At 37.3% G+C, this 26,297-nt stretch overlaps 1 protein-coding gene across 5 annotated transcripts; it reads left to right on the forward strand.

Moving 5' to 3' along the window:
- The first annotated feature begins 1,209 nt into the window (after positions 1 to 1,209).
- LOC127801821 (protein HASTY 1) lies at positions 1,210 to 26,284 on the forward strand. 5 transcript variants are annotated; one of them, XM_052337255.1, is made up of 22 exons: positions 1,210 to 1,463; positions 7,875 to 7,976; positions 8,845 to 8,988; positions 9,086 to 9,166; positions 9,258 to 9,327; positions 9,506 to 9,576; positions 9,650 to 9,813; positions 9,895 to 9,966; positions 10,061 to 10,298; positions 19,973 to 20,035; positions 20,139 to 20,426; positions 21,086 to 21,199; positions 21,346 to 21,475; positions 21,563 to 21,732; positions 21,832 to 21,933; positions 22,759 to 22,862; positions 22,951 to 23,245; positions 23,344 to 23,588; positions 24,028 to 24,531; positions 24,658 to 24,952; positions 25,079 to 25,262; positions 25,999 to 26,284. In XM_052337255.1, the coding sequence occupies exons 1-22, from the start codon at positions 1,350 to 1,352 to the stop codon at positions 26,076 to 26,078; spliced, it is 3,630 nt and encodes a 1,209-aa protein (XP_052193215.1). In that variant the 5' UTR covers positions 1,210 to 1,349; the 3' UTR covers positions 26,079 to 26,284. The 5 variants fall into 5 exon arrangements, with proteins under 5 accessions (XP_052193215.1, XP_052193213.1, XP_052193216.1 ...); XM_052337253.1 differs by having other exon boundaries at positions 26,003 to 26,284; XM_052337256.1 differs by having other exon boundaries at positions 21,349 to 21,475.
- Positions 26,285 to 26,297: the final 13 nt, after the last annotated feature.

Genomic DNA, 26,297 nt, shown 5'->3' on the forward strand with positions numbered 1-26,297 from the left:
TTTCTGATGTTTCAGTTGTTGTCTAGAAGAACATCAATGCCTTGGCTCTCTCCCCTCCTACTTTCTTTGATTGTTAGTGATTGTTTAGGCAGGCAGTTGATCATTCGAATTCAACACACAAGGCTCGGATCAATCTGAGATGCTGGCAATGTAGCATCCCTAATGATCATGTTCACAATTTGCAGGTGACTTGAAACATATACAGGAAATGTAAATATTCCATCCATCTACTTTGTGAAAAGCATTTCTGTTGTAAAATTTTTGTTCCTTGCGGTGATGAGGAGTTCAGATCGGACCAGTCAATCCAGTTGGGAACCAGTTGTGGGATCGATCTGGTTGAGTGCCAAAATTTGGTTGGTTAATTGTTCAGCTAAACAGCTCAAGTGAAGAATTAAAATAATTGAGAATCGAACTGAACTGACTTAACTTAAGACTTAGTTTAACTGTCAATACTCGGACTTTCATAAACTGAGATATATATTTTTATGTTAGGTTTCATGTTGAAAAATATATCTTTTTATATTAGATTTAAAATATATATATATATATATATTATGTGTTACAATACCACAAATTCTCACAAAAAAATACTGTTTAAAGGTGCCGTGAATTTATGATATGAGGTAGGGAAAAATCTTGGATAACAAAAGTTTAATAAACTATCTTTGATTATAAATTAATTTTAAATATTATTTTGATCAATATAATAACATGAAATATCGTAAAAAACTTTTAATTAAAATTAACTTATGCATTGTGGGCTTCTGAAACAAAAATAATAAAATTAATATCTCTTTAATAAATTATTAAAACAAGACTAAGTTGTCTATTATTGATTATCGTCAATTTAATAGTAATTAGAAGGGTTAGAACTAAACAAAAAAAAATTATTGTCCTAAAAACTTTTTAAATCAATGTTTTAAATTAATTTATACACTAAAGAGTATGAATCTATATAAGTTATTAATTAAAAAAATAATTATTCATTAGGTACGTATATTAAGAAAGTAAAATTGTAATTTCACCTTTTCAATATACACACACACAGAGTAAATACGTCTAATAAAAGTTGTTGATTAAATAATTTTATTTAAAAAAATTACATTTATTATTTATTAATAAAAAATTCCAAACTTGTCACATTTTTTATTTATCAATTATATTATATCCATCGGCCATTGGAATATTTTTTCCTTCCATATGCTTCCACCGCTTTCCCTCTTCTGCGCGTGCATACAATTAGGCGGTCATCCCTCTCTCAGTTCATCAAACCTTCCGTTACTTGCTGTCTCTTTCCTTCTCTGTGTATCTGTCTGTGAATTCTGAGAAAACTCGGGAGAGTGAGATTGATGGAGGAGAGTGGAATAGCAGTAGCAAACAATGTTGCAAAAGCCATACTCGCCGCCCTAGATTGGAGTTCCTCTCCCGATGCCAGAAAAGCCGCCGTTTCTTACTTAGAATCTGTATGTGCTCTCTCTCTCTCTCTCTCTCTCTCACACACACACACACACAATTCTGTGCAATCACTTGTATCCGTCTCTACTGCACCCTTATTCTGCGTATTCATGTTATGCTTCTCTTTCAAACAATCGCCTTCCTTTTTGAAGCCCAGAAGTTAAAATTTTATATATATTTTAGGGTTTCACAGTTGTAGAGCCAGGGTGCGAAAGTTCACTTTATTTTTGGGGGTTGCGTGTCTATTGGATGGCGTTAGGTGAAACCGGACTCTGGAAAGGATTAACATGATAGCTTGTTACGCCAGGTTGGGGGTTCCAGAAGAAAAATATCGTATTTGTTGTTCACAAGTAGACACGTTATTTTTCTTAATCTTTGAGGTGCAACTGCAAGTAAAGGTGGTACTGGGCTTCGTAACTTGGGCATGGCTGGTTGCAAAATGTTAAGATTTTTCTTATTCAGTTCCAAGCCAATTGTATCTAAAACTTTAAGATTATGGCTAAGTTTAAAAAAACTATATGTATATTTTTTTGACACTGGTGCGGGTGCTCGACTCTGGGCTGCAATGGTTGCGACCAACTGAGAGAGAAGTAGAATAAAAGGGAAGAGGAAGAAGAAGAAGAGAAAAAAAGGAAGGGTTACTTGCAGCTTGCTTGAAGGGTTCTCCACTATGTCTAGGTTGATCTTCTGTTCGTACTCTCCTTGCTATCTGGCTCTTCTTCTTGCTCTGCGTCTCTGTTCCGTCTTGGTCTTATTATCCTTCGTTATCTGTTTTCTTCTTGCGTGGTGCAATGATGAGGGTCCCGTCACGTTCCTAGGGTTTGCCTAGGGTTTTAATAGGAAAATTGGAAGAAATCGGGAATGAGAGAACATAAAGGGAGGGAGAAACTAGGAGGAGGAGGGAGAATTCAAAGGGAAACGGGAGGGAGATCAAAGAAATTAGAGAGAGAAACAAAATTCAATTTCATTCATCAATTGCCTACATCATTTTGATATTTGGGATTAGAGATTCAAAAAGATGAAATTCACGAGGATGCCATCAATAGAATTAAGGTAGGGTGGCTAAAATGGAGAAATGCATCAAGGGTGTTATGTGATGGTAAAATCCCATTAAAACTGAAAGGAAAATTCTATAAGACAACTATAAGATCAATTTTGTTGTATGACTCAAAATGTTGGGCAGTCAAATACCAATATGAGCAAAAGATGAGCGTAGCGGAGATGAGGATGCTAAGATAGATGTGCGGCCATACAAGAAAAGATAAAATTAGAAATGAAGTTATTCGTAATAAAGTAGGAGTAGTGCTAATCGAGGAGAAGATGAGAGAGACTACACTAAGATGGTTTGGTCATGTGAGAAGAAGACCAAGAGACGATTCTGTGAAGAGAATTGATGAAATGAAATAATTAGTCAAAAAAAGAGGTAAATGCAGACCCAAGAAGATTTTGAGAGAGACATTAAAGTTTAATATGAAGTGTATGGGCCTAAATGAAAATATAACAAAAGACAAATATATGGAACTCTAGAATTCATGTAGCCGACCCCACATAGTGGGATAAAAGCTGGATATGTTGTTGTTGTTGTAATTGCCTACATCATTTCAATTAGTAACAAATTGAAGGTACGATATTACAACAGCCTAAGGTACAATCTAAGGAAAAATACATGTATGAAACAATTACTTCTATAATCCTGGGGTCGTGACAATCCTCCCTCCTTGAGAGGTTTCTTGTCCCCAAAAAACTTATTACCACTGTGCCATTGTTTTTTCATCCAATTCCCATCCTTACTATCTAATTTATTTTTCTTTCTCCTTCTAGGATTATTCCTTTGAAAGATGATTTTAGGTTTGCAACAACCCAATTCACAAAGGGTAATCACAGCTTGTGGCAAAGCTCAATCTTGTCTCCCCTATGAGTTAAAAGTTTGAGAACACTCCTAGTTAGTTGTGGAGAATCTCCCAGCAACATCATAGGTATTATCTCCAAATACTTAGTGGAATGTTGTCTGAATTCTTCCACTGCTACTGCGTCAACCTGGTCCCGGACTTCAGTGTCAAAATCTATGTATTGGATAGATGAAGGATCCTTTCTAGCCAAAACTAATCTTATGACATTCTCATGGTGGTCTTTGGTGCTTAGAATCTCCACATTGAATATAGCATTCACAACTTTATCATAAACATTAGTGTCTTCTGAAGTATGCATTGTTTGCAAAATATTGTCTTAACAATTCATATTCCATCCGCAAAGGAAAAACATGTTGGAGTAGTTCAGTGGCAGGTGGACTATCTGCAAGACTTGGGGACATCAAGCCCTGTAACAAAGATACCGGATTTGGAAATTCAGCAACCCATGCTAGAGGAAGTTCACCCTTCTGTTTAAGAACAAAAAGAACAATATACCTCTCCATAGTTGTTCCAAATGGGTGCCATAGCTCAAAGAAGACAACCCTTAAGCTATACGTGTCAGCCTTTTCATCGATCTTCGGCCACCCTTCCTCAATCTCCGATGTAGTGTAAAAATAGGTACCAGCTTGGCCAGTATGATATAAAGAAACTCCAGCCATTTTGGCAGAATCTGGATCTTGGTCCAACTCATCTTCGGCTTGATTTTTAGCCAGCATCACAAATGAGTCAATGTGTTGTTCCCATGCTACCTTCATCATGATTTATTAGTTATTCTTCAGATTTCTTGGCAACTGTAACAGGATTCATTTCAACAGATTTCTCCTCTAGTGGGGCCTCAATGATTCCTCTTATAGTTGCCATTACTCCTTTGTCATCCTGAATTGTCTGCTCCCACTCAGGTCTTTCCTTACTTCTTGCAACAAGCATTTTTAATCTTAGGGCCTCGACAGCCTTAGGAATAATCTGTTGGCTGGTCTTAGTATAATTGTTAGGCTGCATCCCATGCTTTCTAAAAATGGCTTCTAGTGCCATTTTTTGCAGCCTTGACTTCTCTGCCGCTTGTTCGAACATGGCAGGACACATCGTTTTCACAGTAGGCCTCAACACATCGTTAAGACTATTAATGAATTTCGACATGAAGTAAGACTCCTTCAAGATTGGGTGGGAATTGAGCATCAACGCTTTCAATTCCACAAATCTGACCTTATAATTAGTTACAGATCCTTCTTGTTTTAGGTTATTGAATTCTTCATTGCACTCTCATCTCCAATCTGATTTAAGAAAGTAAAATATTCTTTAGAAAAACATTAAGCTAGAATACTAACCTAAAATTTATGTGAAAATAGAATCAAAAAGTCGTCCAGCTTTCTACTGAGTTCCTTGAGTCCTTTTCTTGTGCAACACATTCTTGACTGTTTTCCCAAATGACCATGCACTTTCAAGAAATCCTTCGGCCATCTCCACAGTTCAATTTCTTAAAAATTCACTGTTGTAACAATCTCTTGATAAGCTTCTAAGGACCTTTTTGGAAACTTATTCTGGTACTAAAATTTCACTAAAACCTAATTCAACAAACCCTAGTCGTCGCAATTGTTGCTTCCAATTCAACAAACCTAATCCACTTTAAAATTTGCCGCTAACAGTTGCCTAGATCAGAATCAACCTTTAAATTCTAGTTAGAATTATAACTAGGCTATCGACTTGATTCAACCTTCTGAATCACTTGTCACTATTTAGCGACCTGCCTACAATTTTTTATCTAAATGAATTGCTAGGCGAAAGATTTGCTTTGGCCTTCAATGCGAAACCTCGAACAATTGGAGCAAGAGAAGTCGAAGGCCACTGAACTAGTTTATTGCAGTCCCCTAAGGAATTAACTCAGATAGTGACTACGATGAACTTTGATCGCTCAAATTTGCTCCTCAACAATGTCATGCTCTTCGTTGCAAGATCGGGAACTACCTTGCTCTAGGTCGTTGTCGAGTTCACTAGATACGAATTGCTTCTGGTATTGCCTTCTGGATGAATGTTGATCGCTTTGGTTCGCAGCTCGCTATTGACTTGAGCTTGATCAAGGGCGGGGGATTGCCTAGCTTCACTTTGCACCTCTACCTAGTCAGAATTGAGAGAATTGCCTCAAGCTTCGCTTCCTGAATTGCGTAACTTCCTAAAAATCGGTTAGATGTTGCTTCATTAGGACCGCTATGATATCAGTTAAGAATCAATCAAAATCACTGCCAGATCCTAAAATTGATCGCCTCTGTTAAAATCACTTGCAATCAGCTTCCGAGGATGGCTTGGCTTTGATATCAATTGTCACGTTCCTAGGGTTTTTAATAGAAAAATTGGAAGAAATCGAGAATGAGAGAATAGAAAGGGAGGGAGAAACTAGGAGGAGAGAATTTAGGGAAATGGGAGGGAGATCAGAGAAATTAGAGAGAGACATAATTTAATTTCATTCATCAACTGCCTATTCTCTCCTACTTTAGCCTATATATAGGTTGTTATATGCTTTTAGTTAGTAACAAACTGAAGGTATAATATTACAGCAGCCTAAAGTACAATTCAAGGACAAATACGTGTATGAAACAATTACTTCTATAATCCTGGGGTCATGATAGGTCTTTCAAGCCAATTTATGTTGTCTCAATAGGGGAGCTTTTTTGGGTTGCTAGGCCTTTGCTCTTGTCAAGCTACTACTTTCTTTCTCCTGGTCCAACCTATTGGTCCAGGCTGAACATGGACTCTCTCTATCTCTCTCTCTCTCTCTCTCTCTCTCTCATATTTAAAATTTTAGGTATTACATGAATAAATGGATTTATGTATTGTATTTGTGGACTTGGAAAAAAAGTCTATGATAAAACCTCCAGAGAAGTCTTGTGTGGAGGATTTTAGATGAGGACAGTGTAAGTCATTTATATACAATTTACTAAATATGTATACCCAGGGATGGAAGGTGACATTTATTGTTGTGTTAGGAGTTAATGTATAATGCATTTATACATGTTAACGTGTTAATGCAAGGCTCAATCAAATACAATGCTTAAGGTAAAAACAAAAAATAAAGTATTATGTACCTCATTATTTTTACAAGGTTATTACACTTACAAACTTACTTTCCCATTACAATAGTATAAATAAATTCTAAATGCCATGTGAAAGTCAGGGTGCACATAAATTTTTTTTAAAAGATTTGGGGTGCGTATGTGTGTTGAAAGGGAAGGGGGGAGATGCCCCTGCCTATAGGTGTATCATGAAGTAGGAATTTGTGCCAGTGTGTGGAAGAAATAAAAAAAAGGTGTCCCTAGTGCATTAGTCTCTCGTGCTACAAGGGTCCATGACCTGACAACCATGAAGGAGCAAACTCATTGTTACTACCAAGGCTTGCCCTCAATTGTAGAAGACCTTTTTGAATTATAATTGGACTACATCAAGGGTCTGCATTGAGCCCATATTTTTTTTATACTGATATATGAGCTCACTAAGTGTATTGTACATGATACAACTTTGGTGGGTGCGGCAAACTAAGACATGAATGCTAAGCTCAAGTTATGAGGGACATCTTAGAACCCAAAGACTTAAATTCGAGCAAGTTAAAAATTGAATATATAAATTATAAGTTTAGTAAAAATATAAGTGTAGATGGAGCTATGGTAAGACTTGAAGATCAAGAATAGATCAATTTAGATATTGTAGATCAATTGTTCAAAAGGATGGAGAGATCATCATATTATTAAGGAACAATTGAAAGAATCAAGTCAGGATAATTGAGGTGGGAAAGTGCTTCCATTTTATGCTACTATAAATCTCTTTAAAGCTACAAAAAAAAAAAAAAAGTTTTGTCGTATCACTATAAAAGCAGTTTTATGGAGCCATCTTTTGAAATAAGATGTGTGAGATGTGATTGAGATGGTTTGAATGCATGAGAAGAATGCCAATAAATACATTTCTGAGGGGAGTGGATGGAATGGATAAAAATCATAGCAAAAGAGTAAAGAGAAACCAAAGAAAAATTGTAGAGAATTCTTATGCATGACATTGGATATAAAGGCTTTATAGAAGATATGTTTATGGATAGATATGATTGGCAAGCTAGAATCCATGTAACCAATCCCACCTAATCAGATTAAGGATTGGTGATGTGGTTGTTGTGTTATATTGTCTTGCAAAGTAGCTCCATTTTAGTTTCATGCCATTGGGCCTTCATGGCTAGGTGGTTTTAACTTTATTTTTTAGAATTCTTGCTTACTCATTGATTTTCCTTTAGGTTCTTAATTTCATATATGGAGCAATATTTTTAGCGTTCTCACAGATTGTCATTTGATAAATGCATCTTCCGAATTCTCACATAATCCTCTACTTGTTCTTTCTTTCTCTGTTTTTCCTACACTAACTCGAAGTCCATGAAGATTTGTTGCTTTGTGAAAACATCATCCTTTATGTCTTTTTTTTATGCAGATTGAGCAGTTTTATCCTAATTCATTTATGTATTTCTTCATTCTGTTGCAGATCAAAGCAGGGGATGTACGTATTTTGGCTAACACATCATTTATTTTGGTGAAGAAGGATTGGTCTTCAGAAATTCGGTTGCATGCTTTCAAGATGCTGCAGGTTTGCATTTCAACTCTCTACCTTATCAAGCCTTTAATAAATTTTTGGAAATTGGATGTTTGAAGTTTAATTGTTCTATACTATAGTAATAAGCTGTGCCAACTTTTCATGATTTCCAAATTTCCCTACAATCAAACTACATTTTCTACTTGTTTTTTGGTATTCTTTTGATTTGACCAAACAGTTAAATCTTTAAAATGAAAAAAAACAACCACCCACCCCACTTATGTCCAATAACCACCCATTCATTTATATGGTAGCTTTTGGATACTTATCATGGTTTATCTTTTCCTTTATTTCTATTAATATCTTATGAAGACAACATTTAGTTAGTGTTATGTTCTTTGATTTAAGGAAAAAATTACCTAAAAGGACTACCTTAATAAGTTGTTCATGAAGGCTTCTTTTATTAGTACTGTTGTTATAGGGAACAAGGTGGTTCTTAATGACATCGAGTGGCCAAGATGGCCTCTAAAACATTGGGCAGTTTCTGCAGGTGTGAAGGTTGAGGACCTTTCTGGTGCTTGTTATTTTGTTTCTTTTTCTTCAAGGTGGAAACTGAGAGAATAAGAGGCTCAAAGATGGGTTTTTTTTTTTTTTTAGAAGTGAGTTGTTCTCAGCAGGAGGTCTCAGGTCTATTACCACTGCTGCAAGAGGGGTTTGGATTAGGCTTTAGGCTTGTTATTGCATCTTTATGAGTTGTCCAACATGGAGTTTGTGGAGTTCAATTTGTCTCACTTTATGGAGGGGTTGAATGGGGAAGTATTGCCTTTGTTTTATGTCCCCTTGGTTGTGCCTACTGGATTTCATTCTTTCTTACAGCCGTACAAGCTAAAATAATTTATTTCATCTTTGTATCACTATGCAGCAATTAGTGCGATTACGGTGGGATGAATTAAGCCCTGCAGAGCGAAGAAACTTCACAAATGTTGCTATAGAGTTGATGTCTGAAATAGCAAATGCGTGTGATGAATGGGCTTTGAAAAGTCAGATGTCTGCTCTTGTTGCTGAGGTATATTATTTAGCTCTTGAACTTTTATTTCCTTTTTGTTCAAGTGGCTACTGAATCATTGGACCTGTAATAGTCATTTGTTTTGTGTTGATTACAGATGGTTAGGAAAGAAGGCCCAAACCTGTGGCAGGATCTTCTTCCATCTCTAGTTTCTCTTTCAAACAGTGGTCCTGTACAGGTATTTGACTACTTTCTGTCTTTTTGTATCTCAGTGCGTTTTCTCTTTGAATATTATCAAGTTGTTTAGTTGATTTGTTTTTCCATTTTAGGCTGAGTTGGTTTCGATGATTCTAAGATGGCTTCCTGAAGATATTACAGTTCATAATGAAGATTTAGAAGGTATTGGTGGACAAAATACTGATTCTCTCTGTTTACAAGTCCATAATTTTTGTTTTAAATGTAATTATTTGGTTAAACGTTCATTTATTTGCATTAGTTTTAGAAATGGGAGAAGGCGTGAATAAAATGAAAATTTTCTTCTACATCCTTGTTTCTGCTTTGCTTTTTTCATCTTCAGGTGATCGGCGCAGATTATTGTTACGTGGACTTACTCAATCATTGCCTGAAATTTTACCTTTGCTATACACTGTTAGTCTTGCTCCTAACTCTTGGCATGAGATTGCTTACTTTAGAGCGGTTCTGATGCTTTTCTTTTTTGTAGTTATTGGATAGGCACTTTGGAGCTGCTTTGAATGAAGCAGGTAGACAGCAACTGGACCTAGCAAAACAGCATGCAGCCACAGTAACTGCTACTTTAAATGCTATTAATGCATATGCTGAATGGGCTCCTGTACCTGACCTAGCAAGATATGGCATAATTCATGGGTATGACTTGCTTTATATTTTCTAGACTCCAATTTGCAGTTGTTGGCAAAGAGTGGTTCACGTCTATCTCTTTCTTAACAGATGTGGTTTCTTACTTTCTTCACCTGATTTTCGTCTTCATGCATGTGAGTTTTTCAAACTCGTCTCACCAAGGTACAGAATGTCTTCTTTTTCAGCAAGTTGTGTACCATTAGGAGGGAATATAATGATGTTCATATGGTTACTAATTATGTACTTTGATTTTCAGGAAGAGACCTGCTGATGACTCAGCTTCTGAATTTGATTCTGCTATGAGCAATATCTTCCATATACTTATGAATGTATCTAAAGATTTCTTGCTTAGATCAAGCGCAGGCTCTGGGGTTATTGACGAAAGTGAATTTGAGTTTGCGGAATACATATGTGAGAGTATGGTGTATTTGGGTTCTTCAAACTTGCAATGTATTTCTGGGGATAGCATAGTTTTCTCTTTTTATCTTCAAGAGGTAATGGATTTTTTTTTTATCTCACACATTTACATTATTTGTGCTTAAGCGTGAGAAATTAGAATGCTATCAATGAAAATGAAATTTATGTTGTCTGGTCGAGCCAAAAAAAAAATGACTTTGTCTGTTATAATTTGAGGTGTTTCCTTTGTTTGAGCTCATCTATTTGTATTCTTATGGTGACATGCGTGGCCACTTCTTGATTTGGTGTATTTTCAACTTTTAGATATTTTGAATATTAATGTGAAAATATATTAATTCATTTTCCCCTTTTCCATTTATCATCTAATTGCTTGTTACTTAGTCTAAGATAAAAAAATATAAAGATTATTGGTGTGAGGTAGTGGTAAAATTGAGGGACCTTTTCTGGAGGAGGAAGTTTTGGGAGCAGTGAACAGCTTTAGCAGGATAAGGTCCTGGGCCAGATGGTTTCTCTATGGTATTCTTTCAACAGTATTGGAAATTTTATTAGGAGGGACAATAAGGCCACCGTGGAGCCTGTTTATTCATTGCTTTTGTGCACTTTAAGCCCATTACTTTGGAGAGTAGTATGAGAGTAGTATGTACAAGATTATTGCCAGAGCTTTGACTGGACAATTGATGCTGGTGTTGAGTTGTGTTTTTTTGGCTTCTCTAGATGTTTGTCAGTTGTCTCTTAAATTTTGGATGCTGTATTGGTGGCAAACCAGATCACATCTGCTAGGTCTTTTGTTGTATGTTGTGAATAAGATGGAACTTTGGAAATCAATGGAGGAGGAGGATCTTTTGGTGCATTTGGACTGCTAGAGTGTTGTTGGTTTCTTGCAAGATTCTTTCAATGCTCAAAAAGGGTTGAGGCAAGGTGATTAAGGTTAACATGATTATTTAAACTGGTGCCGGATTAAAGGGAGAGAGAGTAGACGTAGAAGAAAATGTATAGGGAAGAGAGAAACACAAAATAAGAATAGAAACAGAAAGAGATATTATATTCATTTGATAAAAATAAAGTCCTCTATCACCCAAGAAGCATAAGTGTGGAGATGATTTTTCCCGCAATAAGAAAGTGTGATAATTTCTCTCATAGAAAGAAACAACATCTTGTGTTTTGAGAAACTTCACTGTAATAATTAGGTGACATAGGAAGGGGTTGAAGATAAGGTTTGCATATTGTAGATGAAGAAGATAAGAACACAAAGCAAAATAGATTGAAGAAGTGAGATTTAGCAAAAAATAGTGAGAAGTGGAGAGAGAAAAATACTAGTAGAGAAGGAATAGAAGGAAAGCTAGGGTAAATTTAGAGGTTAGAGACTTGAGTATTGGTATCAAAATTCTTGTGGTAGTTTGAGGAATTGGATATGTAATATTTCTTCCACAATAGTGGAATTATCTCACTCGTAAATGCAGGGAGATTATGTTGAACCATGTAGATACTTTGTCTAATTGTTTCCTTTGGTGTATGTGTAAATTTGTTTTTGCATGTGTTTCAAGTGTGATTCTCTAACTAGAGGGTTGCATTTGGAAGGTCATTTGAAGTAAAATTTTGCCACATTATTTTTTTGCATGGATTTGGATTGTCAAAATGACTTTTGGAAGACATTATGAATGTTGTGCCATTAACCCTAACTTAGTTAGTGTGAATAAAATAACAACATATCCAACCTTTATCCCACTATGTGAGGTCGGCTACATGAATTCTAGACTTCCATATATTTCTATCTTTTGTCATATCTTCATTGAGATCCATACACTTCATATCAAACTTTAATGTCTCCCTCAAAGTTTTCTTAGGTCTGCCTCTACCTCTTTTTTTGATTAATTGTTCCATTTCATCAACTCTCCTCACAGGAGCGTCTCTTGGTCTCCTTCTCACATGACCAAACCATCTTAGTATAGTCTCTCTCATCTTCTCCTCTATTGGCACTACTCCAATTTTATTACGAATAACTTTATTTCTAATTTTATCTTTTCTTGTATGGCCGCACATCCATCTTAACATCCTCATCTCCGCTACACTCGTCTTTTGCTCATGTTGGCATTTGACTGCCCAACATTTTGAGCCGTACAACAAAATTGGTCTTATAGCTGTCCTATAGAATTTTCCTTTCAATTTTAATGGGATTTTACCATCACATAACACCGCCGATGCATTTCTCCATTTTAGCCAACCTGCCTTAATTCTATGTGTGACATCCTCATGAATTTCTCCATCTTTTTGAATCACTAATTCCAAGAGAATATATATATAATAGATATTTTAAGTGAATTTTTACACTAGTACCTCTTACTTATCTTATTTAACACTCTCCCCTCAAACTGGAACATATATATTGAGCATGCCCAGATTGGTACAAATATAATTCACATGAGGACCTCTAAGTGATTTGGTGAGTAAATCAGCTAATTGATCGTTGGAACCCACATATGTTGTAACTACATCCTCAGATAGCACATTTTCTCGAACAAAGTGGCAATCAATTTCAATGTGCTTGGTTCTCTCATGAAAAAAGGGATTAGAAACAATATGCATTATAGCCTGATTGTCACAAATCAATTGCATAGACTTGACTTGAGTAACTCCTAACTTCTGAATTAATTGTTTCACACACATTAGCTCACGTGTTGTTACGACTATTGCCCTATATTTAGCTTCTGCACTGGACTTGACAACAACAATTTGTTTCTTACTTTTCCAAGAGATTAGGTTTCCGCCAACAAATACACAGTATCCAAATGTGGGTCGCCTGTCACTAGGCGATTCTACTCAATCAGCATTTGTATATTCACAATCTGACTGTGTCCATGATTCAAATACAATACACCTTGACTAGGGGTGGCCTTAATATACTGAAGAATACAAATCACTGCATTTTAGTGACTGCCACAAGGTGAATCAAAAAACTAACTTACCACACTCACAACAAATGAAATATCAGGACGTGTGATTGTGAGGTAATTAATCTTCCCAACTAGTCGATAGTAGTGCCCAAGGTCAAAAAAAGGCTCCCCCCATCTCGATAAAAATATGATATTTGGATCCATTGGGGTATCTGTTGGAATCCAAGCAACCTTGTCTCCTCTAGCATATCAAAGGCATACTTTCTTTGAGAAATATAGATGCCTTGCTTTAACTGAGTTACCTCAATACCCAAAAAATATTTCAAAGGACCCAAATCCTTAGTCTGAAACTGTTGGTGAAGATGTGCCTTCAATTTCATCATCCCCTGTAAGTACTATATCATCAACATATACCACTAGAAGAATGTGGCAGTCAGATGGAGAGTGATAAAAAATATAATGATCAACTCCACAACGAGTTAACCCAAACTCAAGAACAGCTGAACTGAATCAACCAGACCAAGCTTGAGGAGATTGTTTTAGGCCGTATAAGGATTTTCAAAGGTGACACACTAGCCCAGACTCCCCCTGAGCAACAAAGCCAGGAGATTGTTTCATATACACCTTTTCCTGTAAATTGCCATGAAGGAAGGCATTCTTGATGTCCAGCTGATGAAGAAGCTAGTGAGACATAGCAGCAAGGGGCAAGAAAAGGTGAACATAGGAGATCTTAGCAATAGGAGAAAATGTATCGCCATAATCAAGACCAAAAACCTAAGTGTATCCTTTGGCAACAAGGTAAGCCTTAAAGCGATCAATCTGACCATCAGGACCAGCTTTAACAATGTAAACCCAGTGACAACCAACAGTAGACTTACCCTTGGGAAGAGGTACCAAGTTCCAGTGGAATGTAAGGCAAACATTTCTTCAACAATATCATCCCGCCACCCTAGATGGGAAAGAGCTTCTAGAACAGATTGAGGAAGAGAAACATAAGATAAAGAAGAAACAAAAGCAAAATATCCAGAGGACAAAGAATTATAACTACCAAAATGTGAAATGGGATGGAGAGTAGTGCAACAGCAAGTACCCTTACGAAGAGCAATAGATAAGTCAAGATCAGAAATCAAGGGAGACGAACTAGAGGAGGAAGAACCAAGTGGCACAAAGGATGAGTCAGTGGACGGCTCCATTGGACTAGCGATGATAGGCGTTGCTAATGGGGCCATAGGTCAAGGACACCACTGATAGACCTAAAGATTGGGGCGATCAAGGTGAGAAGTAAAGGGCGGTAGAGAAGGAGAAGAGGAAAGGTCAAGAAAAGGAACATGCAAAGATAAGCTAGTAGACACGAACTCGGAGAACTCAGACGAAGGGAGAAAAAAAGGAGATGACTCAAAGAAGATAACATCCGCTGAACAAAAGAGTGAGCGAATTGAGGAGAGTAGCAACGATACCCTTTCTGAAAGTGTGAATAACCACACACAAAAAACACACACACATTTGATGGAACGAGCAAATAGCTTATCACGACCTGGGGCAAGATGGTGAACAAAGCAGGTGACTCCCAAAGATATGAGGAGGAAGAGAATATAAGTTAACTCGAGAAAAAAGAACAAAATGAGGAATCTAGTCATTAAGGACAGAGGAGGGCGTTCGGTTAATTAAGTAACATGCAATTAAGACTACATTATCCTAGTATTAAAGTAGAACATACATATTAAGAAGAAGTGTGCGTGCAGTATCAATTAAATGACGATTCTTTCATTCAACCACCCCATTTTGTTGTGGGCTTCCAGAACACGAAGTTTGGTGAAGAATTCCATTGGATGCCATATAGAATTTAAATGGCGAGGACAAATATTCAAGGGCATTATCACTACGAAGAACATGGATAGGTACATTAAATTTAGTTCTAATTTCAGCACAAAATGTTGTGAAGACAGAAAACAATTCTGAACGAGTTTTCATTAAATATAGCCATGTAGTTCGAGAAAAATCATCAATAAAAGTTACAAAATAATGAAAACCTTGTTTTGAATTGACATCACTGGGACCCCATACATTCGAATGGACCATTGAAAAAGGAGAACTAACGTTTATTGACTCTACTCGGGAAAGAACTACGATTATGTTTCCCAAGTTGACAAGACTCATTCTTAAGGAAGGAAGACTAGAGAGACTGGGAACCATCTTCTTGAGATTGGGTAGAGACGGGTGCCCTAACAAACAATGGACCTATAGTGGGGAAGCAGTCATTGTGCACACCACTGATGAAACAGGGTGAGACAAAGAGTAGAGTCCTTGAGACTCAAGTCTCGTGCCAATCGTCCGTCTGGTCCTCTGATCCTAAACAAGAACAAAATCAAACAAAAATGTTATAGAGAAATGAAGACTACGAGTGAGTTTACTGACAGAAAGTAAATTAAAGGGAAACTGTGGAAAATGTAAAACAGATGACAATGATAAAGTAGGAAGGGGGTGATCACCTGCGCCGATACTCGTGATTGAGGCATGAGAGCCATCAGCCAATGTAACAAGAGGCAGAGACTTCAAAGTTTGAATATGGGTTAGAAGAGAGGGATTACCAATTTACCAGACATGTGATTGGTGGCACCAGAGTCAAAGATCCATAGGCCAAGAGAAGATGAGGACTTAGTAAAGCAAGCAGTAGGATTACCAGTGTGAGCAAGGGATGTGACAGGTAAAGTGGCCTGTTGTGCTGGCCAGAATTGAAGGAACTGAGCATACTCCCTCTCGGAGATAGTCACTGGTGAGAAATCACTGGGTGTAAGAGATGTTTGACCCTATGAAGCGCCAACAACGATGTTAGCAGTACTAGCTGCTTGAGGTGGGCGACCATGTAAGTGATAGCAAGTCTCCCGAGTGTGACCAATACAATTACAATAGGAGCACTAGGGCCGAGGACGCCCATCATCATGATGATCAGGCCGAGGACGCCCACCATCATGATGATCACCATGACATCCTCCTGAATTAGCTTCCATGACTAGGATGAGAATTAGTCTGGGTAGTAGCAAGGGCAAAGTGATCTCCAAGTATAAATGTGCCACGATCAATAATAATATAAGTGGCTCTAAGTAACCTAGCAAATACCTCTATCAAAGGAGGTAAAAAGGCACTGCCGAGAATTTGTGTCTTAACTGATTCAAGCTTCGGTCGAATCCCATGAAGACAAAGAACAATAAGTGTTTGATCACGTTGTTCTTGTTTCTTTATATCTGTATCAAAGGGCATCAACTCATTAAAATCAGTAACGAAAGCTTGGAGCTTTACCAAATAGGTGGTCATATCTAAACCAGTCTACCATAGATTAAGCAAAGCACCATTCATATCATAAATACAAGTGATGTCACCCGTATACAGCTCACAAGCCCAAGTCCATAGAGCACTACACTCACGAAGAGGTCGAAATATAGGCATCAAAGGCGGCTCAATGGTCTGCCACTGCAAACTTAGTAACTATGCATTCACCTTTCGCCAAAGAGGTTGATTTCCCTTTGGAATAGTTGAGATGATCCTTGATAAATGATCCTCAAGGCCATGTCCAAGAAACCAAACTTCGATTGCTGCTGACCAATCAGAATAATTTTGTCCGTTCAATTTCTCCATGGTAATAACTAGTGTGCTTGAAAAATGGAGAATGGTTACAGTTGCGAACATGGTGAAGAGGCTTGTGGATGAAGATTGTGCTGTAGATGAAGACATGATACAGAAAGAAACGGACAGATCTGTATCACGAGAGAGATGCATCGCAAATGTGTTACAGAATCTGGGCAATGAAGGCAACGGGCAAAGATGAGGGAGGCAACAATGATGGCTGGCTGGTCGACGATTGTGTGCAAGGGGACGACTTGCGATGGTGGCTGAGACACAGGTCGCGGTGGTGGAGGTTGATTGTTGGTAGCAAAAGCGAAGACGAAGGCAGCCGATCGAGCTACAAAGAAGGCTGACTGCAACGGAGGCTAATGTAACCGTCAATGGCCGCAATGAAGGCGACTGGGATTAGGGTTAGGGTTGTGGCTTTGATACCATGTGAGTAAAATAATGTGTATTTTTCCCAATATATAATACAAGAGAATATATATATATATATAAGTATTTTAAGTTAATTACATTAATGCCTCTTACTTATCTTATTTAACAGTTAGGATAAAGTGCAATTAATGATGATGTCTTGAGTACGCTCAATGGATTGTCATTATGTATCCCAACAAGTGGTATTACAGCCAGTTGTCTAGATTCCATTGGGTAGAGATTAGCTCAGCAACGAATGACGTATTCAAGCCTTAGTTATCATCATAGCAGTTCCATTAGCTCACGTTGTAGAATAAATGGGAAGATAGTCATTTGCTCTTGTTGTTGGCTTTCCTCCTAAATTATTGTTGCACTTATCTTATTCATCATCCTTCATAATCGTATTCTTTTTTTATTTCTTTCTTTTTTAAAAAAAAATATTACATTTACTCAGTTTGACCAACTAAAGTTCTTTGTACATCTTTTGGTCGTTGTTTAGTATGCATTTAAACAAGTATTCTTTATAAAACTAAAGCACTCAGCATCCCTTGGTGCGCCATGAGATTGATGGATGGGAGCCCTAAGAAAGCTATATGAAAGAGTCTGAACACCCTAGGCTTTATGGTTTCCAACAGCCAGAAGCTACTTTTTATTGGATTGGTTGAAACATATGTAACGCGATATCCACAAGGATCATCGGATTTCTTTGCTCAAATCTGAGTAAATTTTAGTGTTAAATTGTCATCTCATGAAACTTTTCCATATGAAGATGGTCTTAGAACTTTATCTCATCATTCCCTTGCTAGAGGGTTGCGTTGGGAAGAGCATCTAGTGTAAAATTTTGCTACATTGTTCTTTTGCATGAATTTCTACTCTCGATCTGACTTTCAGAAGTCAATTGGCATTATGAATACTGTGCCACGTGCTTGAACTTAGGATAAGGTGCAGCTAGTGATGATACTGATGATGCTCGACTCCCACTGAAGGGAATCTTTATGCTGTTTTCTTGGAAGTCTTCAAGAAGTCATGCCCATTTGCAGCCAACTCTTGGAATGAGTTGCAAAAGAGAAGTTGAGGATGTTTAGAAGAAACATGGCTCCGATACCATGTTAGAAAAGATGAATGAAGAAATGGAGAGAAAATATCAAAATGCATTTTATTGTATTGTACTCAATTGTATCGTTGTAGAATGCACACAGTGGATATGAAAATGCATATAAGTTCTATGACTAACCTGAAAATGTAATCAACTATGAAAAGATTACAAGTGAAATAAAATATAAAAGATCTATAAGATACAAAAAATATTCTCAAAATATTTTAACAATATTATCAAAATATTCTAATTTCCCCCCAAATTCAAGAAGCTAAGAATTTGAGTTTGGGTACCAACTCATCAAAGTGTTTGGGTGGATGATGATGATAAAGTAATAGCTGCACTCTGATGTCGGTTGAAGAGGGAACTGACAACACCAATCAGACACCAGTGAAAACTGAACCAGAATAATGGTGAATGATGGTGATGAAATTGGTATGCAGGAATCAAACGAACCAAGGATGGAAACTGAACCAGCTAGAAGCTACAAACAATAGAATAGAAAAAATTGATTCTTGGCAAAAGAGAAATCAAAAAAGTCGGCTAGTGGCAATGCCATTGTTAAGAAATCAACAAAGATGAAACCCCTTGTAGGACATCTCAAAGTTGTCAGTAGTGAAGAAGATAAAGACCAAAGCTACAGGTAATAAAGAGTTTGGCAGGGGTGAAGATGTTGATACTAAAGAGAAAGTTGCTGCAAATGACTAGCTGCCATCAGTGATCAAAATGGTTGAATCAACCAATCTGATGAGATCCGATGTTAACAAGTTGAACAAAAGAACCAAATACAGAATTGAGAGGCTTCACTTGTCAGTAATGGTTTTGCCACCAAAATATGAAAAATACGAATTTGGATCATCAGGATCTAGGCTTTGATACCATGTTAGAAAGATGAATGAAGAAGTCAAGAGAAAAAATATCGAAATGCATTGTATCGTACTTAATTTTATATGCATACAATTAATATCTATATATATATATCTTTTATGACTAACTAAGAAGGTAATAAACAATTGTGGAAGGATTACAAAGAGTATATAAAAGGTATGTAAGATACAAAAAAATATTCTCAAAATACTTTAACAATATTATCAAAAATATTCTAGCAGAGGGTGCCCTCTAATAATGCTTACCTGCAATTTCAATGTGCCATGGCAAGTGAGCGCAGAGAGAGAGAGAGCCCGCTGGAGGGGGGGGGGGGGGGGGGGGGGGGGGGGGATATGAGCCTATTTCTCAGCATTATTTGAATAAACTGGTTGCACCTAAGGCTTGAATTTGCCTTCGCTATATGCTTGACAACCAAGCTTTAGAAAATTACCCTCTATACCTAAACCCACCTTACTTCAAAATGATCTATCTCGCTTTTCCTCACAACTGATATGCTATGTTCGTGGGACTTTTCCGTAGACTGGGCCATTTATTGTCGAATGTTAACTTGTCATAGTATTTATTGCTTCCTATGTGTAGCCTTAGAGAAAATAATGCTTATTGTGTTTCTTCACTTCAAATTAGAATAATACCTGACTACCATTTTCCCTTACTGACTGAGTATGAAGAATATTGATTTGTGTTTTCTTTTTTCTGATATTGATTTTGGCTTCCTACACAGGTTTAAAAATCTTCATTTAATTAAGTTATTTAATATGCTAGCTGCTTTTTGATCAGCATCGGCTCGATCCAGAGATTGCAATCCAACTCCTCTTTTATTATTATTATTTTTTTTCAGATGCTTGGATACTTCCAACATAGGAAACTGGTGCTTCATTATCAAGGTCTACATTTTTGGCTGGTATGTCAAGTATTCTGAGAAGTTGCTTCTTATAAATTATTAGTAAAGTTCATATGCCTCCTTGCATTTGCTTGAAAGCCTTCCCAGCTGCTTCTTCTTGCAGGCACTGATGAGAGATGCAGCATCAAAACCAAAGAATGTTGCACATGCTGCCACAGACGGTTCAGTTAGCAATCTTCCCTCTGGTTCAGGACAGGGTGATAATGAAAAGCAGAGGTTATTAACTTTCCTGAGCGATGATATCTGTAGTTGTATATTGGATATATCCTTCCAACGAATGCTCAAGAAAGAAAAAGTTCTCCCAGGATCAAAACTTTCTGTTGGGTCACTGGAGTTGTGGAGTGATGATTTTGAGGGCAAAGGAGATTTCAGCCAGTATCGTTTTAAGCTTGTATGTTCTTTGTTTCTTTTATTTTGCTACTAATTTTATGATTATTCATATAACGTAACAGTAGTTGTGGTAATGGTTGTTGAGTTTTTGTGGTAGAGGTTTTAATGTCCTCAAACGTTTTATTCTGCATCTTAGTTTCAACTTCTTTTGAGTAAACTGCTCTGGTAATTGAACATTCATATCAAATTATTTGGGTCTCTATTTATTGCTTTCTTATATTTATTAGCATTTACATAGTGTAATCTTGGTAATATGCGCAATGATGTCACAGCACCACCTTTTGTGGATGATTGTTTTACATATGATGACAGCATCTTAATGTTTAGCACCCATTCTGGGAAATATATCAAGGTGGTGCATTGTGGCCAACAACTGAAATATTTTATGGATCATGTTCATGATCAATGAACTGCTTGATGATCAGTATAAACTGAAGCAATCAACATTCCTGTCCAACTCTTTCAGTCTGCTTTTGTGCCATTAGAGTCAAGAAATTATATTCTATCAATGTGGGGGTATTGCCTTAGGCTCAACAAGCTGTTGGTGCCAATCTTATTAACCTTTTTATTTATTTAGTTCAGTGAACTTTATCTATACCTTGATTTGAGCCCTACACCTTTCTTTATATTTGTTTAATGATGCTTGAACCCCTGATGCAGTTGGAGCTGGTCCGTTTTGTTGCTCTGATTAAGCCCCTTATAGCTGCTTCAAAGGTTTCTGAAAGAATAATTATGATTATAAAGAGTATATTACTTGCTGCTGTGCCTGCACAGGTTTGTTAACTTCTATTAAATTTTTTATGGTCCTGTCATTTGCTGGATTCCAATGCATTGAGATCTTGGATTTGGTGCATTATAGGCAGTTCCTTTTTTTTTTTTTTAACTTAAAAATAGATGCATTCTTGATCATTTCATAATAGCAGGATTTGGCTGTAATGGAAAGCATGCAATTGGCTTTGGAGAATGTTATTAGTACAGTTTTTGATGGGTCAAAGGAATTTGATGGGAGCCTCTCTGAGAGTCAACTTGCATTGTGCAGAATATTTGAAGGTTTTCAATTGACTTCTTTGTACATCAGTAGTGTTTTTAAGCTTTCATCTTCAAGCCTCCTGAAACTTTATTTGATTGTGTCTCTAGGTTTACTTCAGCAACTTCTTTCTTTGAAATGGACCGAACCTGCATTTGTGGTAGTGCTTGGGCACTATTTAGATGCAGTAGGCCCCTTTCTCAAGTTTTCCCCAGATGCAGTTGGTAGTGTCATAAACAAACTATTTGAGCTTCTAACCTCATTACCCATTGTACTGAAGGTACTATTTTTTATATATGATAATATATACCTTGACCAAATTTTTGTTATGCAAGGGAAACTAGATGTGAAATTTTCAGACCATTTGTTTGTTTCTCAGGATCCCTCTACAAGTATCGCCCGGCATGCAAGGTTGCAGATCTGTTCATCATTTATCCGAATAGCCAAGGCTGCTGACAAAAGCCTTCTTCCCCACATGAAGGTCATTCATTTTCTGTAATAATTGGTTTGAATAATGCTACCAAGCTTGTCTGACTGTTGATTGTTTCTCTGAATGTTTTGCTCGCTGCTAAAAGGATCCTCTTGATGTGGAAGTGGTGTCTAGTTTTTAACCTCGTCTACTCAACCAATGGTAAACTGAAACTTGACCACCTCAGGTCTTACCAACAATATGGACTTTTTTGGTAATTGGATTTTGTTAAGCAAACTGAAATTTGGCCAAAAGTAGGTGGATCAACTTGGATCTTTACTAGTTTTTCTCTCTCAATACTTTTTCTATTGGATTTTCATCCCCTTTAGCTTCAGTGATGTTGGCAGGTTTCAGCCATATGCCATTTCATTGTTCCAGTCCTTATGATTTTCATCCATTCCAGACCTGTGGAAAATTCAACTCTGCTAGCATTGATGAATGGACACTCCAAAATGAGTGCCTTGTCCTTATGTTTACATGTATTAAACATGCATGCTCACTGAACAAATCAAAAGTGCATGTCAAACATACCATTTGAAGAAAATAAATCTGAAGTCAGACAACGTTTGATTTAGCATGATTGTGCAGTTGTCTCTACCTAGTGTAACAGCCAGAGTCTTGGGCTCCATATAACCCAATTGGCTTCATGAAGATGATTCATGGAATGCTTTGGCTCACTTGATAGATTTTTTAATTGGCAATGAAATTCTGTGGAAATGTTGAGCTTCTCCCAAAACACTCTGTTTTGAAAACTTTTGTCCACTGAAAAGAACAAGAAATGTTTTCTATTTCAGAAGAAAATTATATTGTTGTTGTTTCTCATTTATTGTTCTGTAGGAAATTGCTGACACCATGGCACATTTGCAAAAAGAAGGTCGTTTGCTTCGTGCAGAGCATAATCTTCTAGGTGAAGCATTTATGGTTATGGCTTCAGCAGCTGGGTGAGTACTTGCTCATAGTGGTGCTTTTGTGTTTGTGTGCGCATGTGACTTATTGATTTATCTTTGGTGTACTCTAAATTTGGTATAGGATTCAACAGCAACAAGAAGTTTTGGCTTGGTTACTTGAGCCATTGAGCAAGCAGTGGACACAACCAGAGTGGCAAAATGCTTATCTGTCGGATCCTACAGGCTTGGTTCGCTTGTGCTCTGAAGCACAAGTCATGTGGTCACTTTTCCATACTGTGACATTCTTTGAGAAGGCACTTAAGAGGAGTGGTTTCAGAAAAAGCAATATAAACTCGGAGATCAATTTGACTGGAGGTTCTGCTCTGTTGCATCCAATGGCTTCTCATCTATCATGGATGATTCCTCCTCTCTTGAAAGTAAGTAAATGGGTCTTAAGAAAAAAGGTCTTCATCTTAGGGAGGGTCTTACTCAATCACAACGTAATTATGATTGTGGCATGTTCTTTGATCTGCAGCTGCTTCGAGCTATACATTCTCTTTGGTCTCCACCTGTAACTCATTTGTTACCTGGAGAAATAAAAGCTGCAATGATTATGAGCGATGTTGAGAGAACCACTCTTATTGGGGAAGGTAACCCTAAATTGTCAAAGGGGGCACTAACATTTGCCAATGGATCTCAGGTTGATGTGAATAGGGAAGGTTATACAGAATCAAATGAGACTGATATACGAAATTGGTTGAAAGGAGTTAGAGACAGTGGGTATCTATCAATACCTTTCTACCAGTTTGATTCTGTTACTGTTATAAAATTCTTATTATTCTTCTTTCAGTTGGCAAATGTCTCATTTTATATGATACAGCGATGGTAATGTTTTTAGCTTTCTGCTAACTGGACTAGGACATCATAGCAAGTCTTCCTGCAGTCTCTTTACTTATGGGTTCATTGAAAACACTATACTCATCTAGATTGCACAGCATAGGAATTATCCTTGCTGTTTTACTCCAACAGCACATGAGATTTTCCAACTTAAAGATTTTTATGATCTTTTTGGTTGTTTTTCCTTTGTGATCTGTTACTTCCATCACATTCCTTTACTGCCATGCTAGTAAGTCCATATCAGAAGAACATGGTTGCGTTACCTGAACTAGTAAATCATTGTAAATGTTGTTAGTGTTTAATATTTGATATTTGCATCTAGGTATAACGTATTGGGCTTAGCAGCAACTGTTGTGGATTCATTTTTCAAGTGTCTGGATTCTCATTCTGTTGCCCTCGCACTGATGGAGAATATACAGTTCATGGAGTTCAGGCATATCAGGCAGCTTGTACATTCGATCCTGATTCCATTAATAAAATGTTGCCCTCCAGATATGTGGGAGGAGTGGTCAGAAAAGCTCCTGCAGCCACTGCTTCTTCACACTCAGCAGGCTCTTAGCTGCTCATGGTCTAGCCTTTTACATGAAGGCAGAGCAAAGGTTCCAGATCTTCATGGCATACTTACCGGCTCTGACTTGAAGGTGGAAGTAATAGAGGAAAAGCTACTTCGAGCTTTGACTCGTGAGATTTGTTCACTCCTCTCAGTTTTAGCTTCACCAGGACTAAATCCCGGGCTTCCTTCTCTAGAACAGTCTGGGCATGTCAGCCGCACAGACACATCTTCTCTCAAAGACTTGGATGCATTTGCCTCAATTTCTATGGTTGGGTATGCCTGAAGCACACTGATTATACAAGAGTTCCTTTATGGTGGATTCCAAGATAATTTGACATCATTGTGATTTTCCTCTATTTTGCAAGTTCTAATTGCCTCGATATTGCAATTTCATTGCAGTTTTATTATGAAGCACAGAGGTCTTGCCCTTCCAGCATTGCAGATAACTTTAGAGGCTTTTAAATGGACTGATGGTGAAGCTTTGCCTAAAGTCTGTTTGTTTTGTGGAGCTGTAATTCTTCTGGCTGTCTCAACTAATAATATCGAACTCCAACAGTTTGTTTCAAAAGACTTGTTTTACGCAATTATACAAGGTCTAGCTCTTGAGTCAAATGCTATTATCAGTGCTGAGTTGGTTGGTCTTTGTCGTGAAATCTTTGTTTATCTCTCGGATAGAAACCCAGCACCCAGGCAGGTTTGTGAGAGCCATTTTCCCCTGCAAATTCGCTTACCTTATTATGAGCTACTAGGATGCGTATTGATTAATTGAGTGCCTATTCTGATGAGAAGGTTTTTATGTCTCTCTCATGGTTGGTATCAGATTTTGCTCTCCCTTCCTTGCATAAGTCTCCAAGATCTGCATGCTTTTGAAGAAGCTTTGACAAAGACAAGTAGTCCCAAGGAACAGAAGCTGCATATGAAGAGCTTGCTAATGTTAGCCACTGGAAATAACTTGAAGGCACTTGCTGCTCAGAAGAGTGTCAACGTAATTACAAATGTTTCAGGTAAGCGATCCAATTTGGCTCCTCGCTGACAGCTTCTCCTTCCTTCTTCTTCCCCTTCTTTCTAGTGTATGTGTTAGGGGGTTTAGATCATTTTTATTTTTGCATGGTTCTTGAATGGCTCTACTTGATGTTCTAAAGACCCTTTTCAAGAGTAAAAACATAACTAAAGTTGAGACACATGTTGGAGGTCTTTGGATCTTGAAATAAGCAGACCGCAAATTCTACCCGTGAACACAAATGTATGTCTTGACTGAGTCCATCCAGTCATTACCAAGATTTAAGTTACTGTTGAGCAGAGTTGACCTTCCAGTCAAAAGATGAATTTCCATTTTTATGTTTATACAGCTGTTCTATCTTTCTAGCCACTTCACTACTATGTTAGCCTTTTATGTTCTAAGGACTGGCCTATCACAGGGAAATTATTTCACTGGTGAACAACAGATTACACAACACCTTAAGCGCAAGGAACCTAGAAATATGCTCTGCAATTGAAATGTTAACATTCCAAGCTGGAGGGCTTCGAATTGATTTCCTCCATTTTTGAATTTGTTTTCTTTTAGCTCTTGTTCTCTCTCTCTCATCTTTATTCAGATGCATATTTCAGAGTGATTTGAAATGTTGTGTTTAGCAATGTTTCCTTGAATTTCTTTTATGTTCTTCTATGGGCTGTGTTGGGAGAGGATTGGAGTTTGTGAGTGGATTCTCTTTCTAACTCATAACTCTGTCCCTATTTTAGCCAGACCGCGCAGCATGGTCTCAGCGCCAGAATCCAAAACCGATGAAGGGGATGTTGTGGGATTGGCAGCAATTATATAATGGATATAGCGTGGCAGCCTTTTTTTTTTTTTTGTACAGGGACAACTGTGACCTTAATAGTCCTGCTGAAGTGATACAGTATTACAAGGAAATTTTTTAGCCAGAAATCTATAAGGTTGTGAAAACATTTATTTCCCCGGTTATATCAGATGAAAGTTTGACGCGTTCTGTATAATTACCATTGATTATATATGCTCTTGCTTAAAGGTGAGGCTTCTT

Source organism: Diospyros lotus, chromosome 5, assembly GCF_014633365.1.
Source record: "Diospyros lotus cultivar Yz01 chromosome 5, ASM1463336v1, whole genome shotgun sequence".
Lineage (NCBI taxonomy): Eukaryota > Viridiplantae > Streptophyta > Magnoliopsida > Ericales > Ebenaceae > Diospyros > Diospyros lotus.

Bases quoted from the DNA above. Each gene is read 5' to 3' on its own strand.
- LOC127801821 (XM_052337253.1), top strand. From the start codon at position 1,350: ATGGAGGAGAGTGGAATAGCAGTAGCAAACAATGTTGCAAAAGCCATA. The intron at 9,814-9,894 runs GTATGACTTGCT...CTTTCTTAACAG, and splicing joins AGATATGGCATAATTCATGG to ATGTGGTTTCTTACTTTCTT. The intron at 22,863-22,950 runs GTGAGTACTTGC...AATTTGGTATAG, and splicing joins GTTATGGCTTCAGCAGCTGG to GATTCAACAGCAACAAGAAG.